Source organism: Propithecus coquereli, unplaced genomic scaffold (genome assembly GCF_000956105.1).
Source record: "Propithecus coquereli isolate 6110/MARCELLA unplaced genomic scaffold, Pcoq_1.0 Scaffold14969, whole genome shotgun sequence".
NCBI lineage: Eukaryota > Metazoa > Chordata > Mammalia > Primates > Indriidae > Propithecus > Propithecus coquereli.
Window position 1 is genome coordinate 3,979 of NW_012139379.1, and position 1,564 is coordinate 5,542.

General features: G+C 35.6%; 1 protein-coding gene across 1 annotated transcript; it reads left to right on the plus strand.

Moving 5' to 3' along the window:
• Positions 1-172: 172 nt before the first annotated feature.
• Positions 173-1,100, plus strand: LOC105806918 (homeobox protein Mohawk; the record flags this gene model as incomplete). Its single annotated transcript, XM_012640155.1, has 2 exons — positions 173-326; positions 765-1,100. Coding segments are annotated over 2 exons (490 nt in total), but the record flags the coding sequence as incomplete, so codon positions are not given.
• Between the last annotated feature and the right edge of the window lie 464 nt (positions 1,101-1,564).

Sequence of the window (1,564 nt, forward strand, 5' to 3'; positions counted from 1 at the left end):
TGCTGAGCATGTTTGTAGAATAGATGAATGGATACGAATGTGCCGTACTCATACATCCTGAGAATATTTAGTGATCAGAGTTGAGAAAGGCTGAGATCCTTTATGAGAAAGTAATTGCACAACGGGTAATGTTTTTTAATGTTTTGCTAATTGAAAAATAATACCGTTTTAGGTGTCAAATTGGTTTGCTAATGCAAGACGTCGGCTTAAGAATACTGTTCGACAGCCAGATTTAAGCTGGGCTTTAAGAATAAAGTTATACAACAAATATGTTCAAGGAAACGCTGAGCGGCTCAGTGTAAGCAGTGACGATTCGTGTTCTGAAGGTTTGTTAATATTTTCATTTTGTTTTCTTTGCTTTGCCTCTGCAGTAGGTTTACCTCAATTGCTATTTTAAGGTTGGTCCCACAAAATACGATGGTGCCATAATGGTTCTTTTTTATTGCATGAGGTAACTTCAATGTTTACAATGCTATAAATGACCAACAGAATCATGGCTGTTTCCTCTCATTTATAGATTTATCATGTCTCAAAATAATATTTTCAATGAAATTCATTAAAATTAAAATACCATAAGCAAGAAATTACATAAATTCCTGCTTTCTTTTGCCAAAAATTAATCTTAAATATATAATTGCATACTGTATAATTTTATACACTCTAAATATTCTTCCTTTATGTGTATTTTTATTATTAAATGTAACAGTTGGGCGGTTGGGAAAAAATATGCATAAATACTACTTAGTGCTGTTTTTCCCCCTTAGATGGAGAAAACCCTCCAAGAAACCACATGAACGAAGGAAGCTACAATACTCCAGTTCACCATCCTGTGATTAAAAGCGAGAGCTCAGTCATAAAAGCTGGAGTGAGGCCAGAGTCACAGGCCAGTGAGGACTACGTGTCACCCCCCAAATACAAGAGCAGCTTGTTGAACCGTTACCTTAACGACTCTTTGAGACATGTCATGGCCACAAACACTGCCATGATGGGGAAAACCAGGCAAAGAAACCATTCGGGATCTTTTAGCTCCAATGAATTTGAGGAAGAACTGGTGTCTCCATCGTCATCAGAAACGGAAGGCAACTTTGTCTACCGCACAGGTAAGCCTGTGCTTTTTGTAGTAATGACTGTGGTACCTTGTTTAAAGCAGAATTAAAACTGCAGCAGAGGAGTTTATTTTGACCAGTCTAAAGGCGTCAGACTATTTATGTGCTGCCTATAATTCAGTTTTAACGGCTTTCGTTTTGTTTTTAGTTGCCAGCTGATAAGTTTGTTGGTAGATGACAGTCATGCAGATTACTGAGAAATTTTCAATTTTAATATTAAGAATAAGAATTTTCATTCTTAATGATAATTTTAATCTTGATGATAACAATAAAGAAGGTATATATTGGCCTTTATGAATAATTTATAATGGAGGAATATGCTAGATTATAGCCAGTCATACAAATACTTTGTATTCCATCTTTTCTCTTAAATGCTTTGATTGCTAAATTATGGGAAATGAACACAAATTAACGGGGGTGCCAAGCTTTCGTGAAGGAAAAGTATAGGTCTGGTTTCA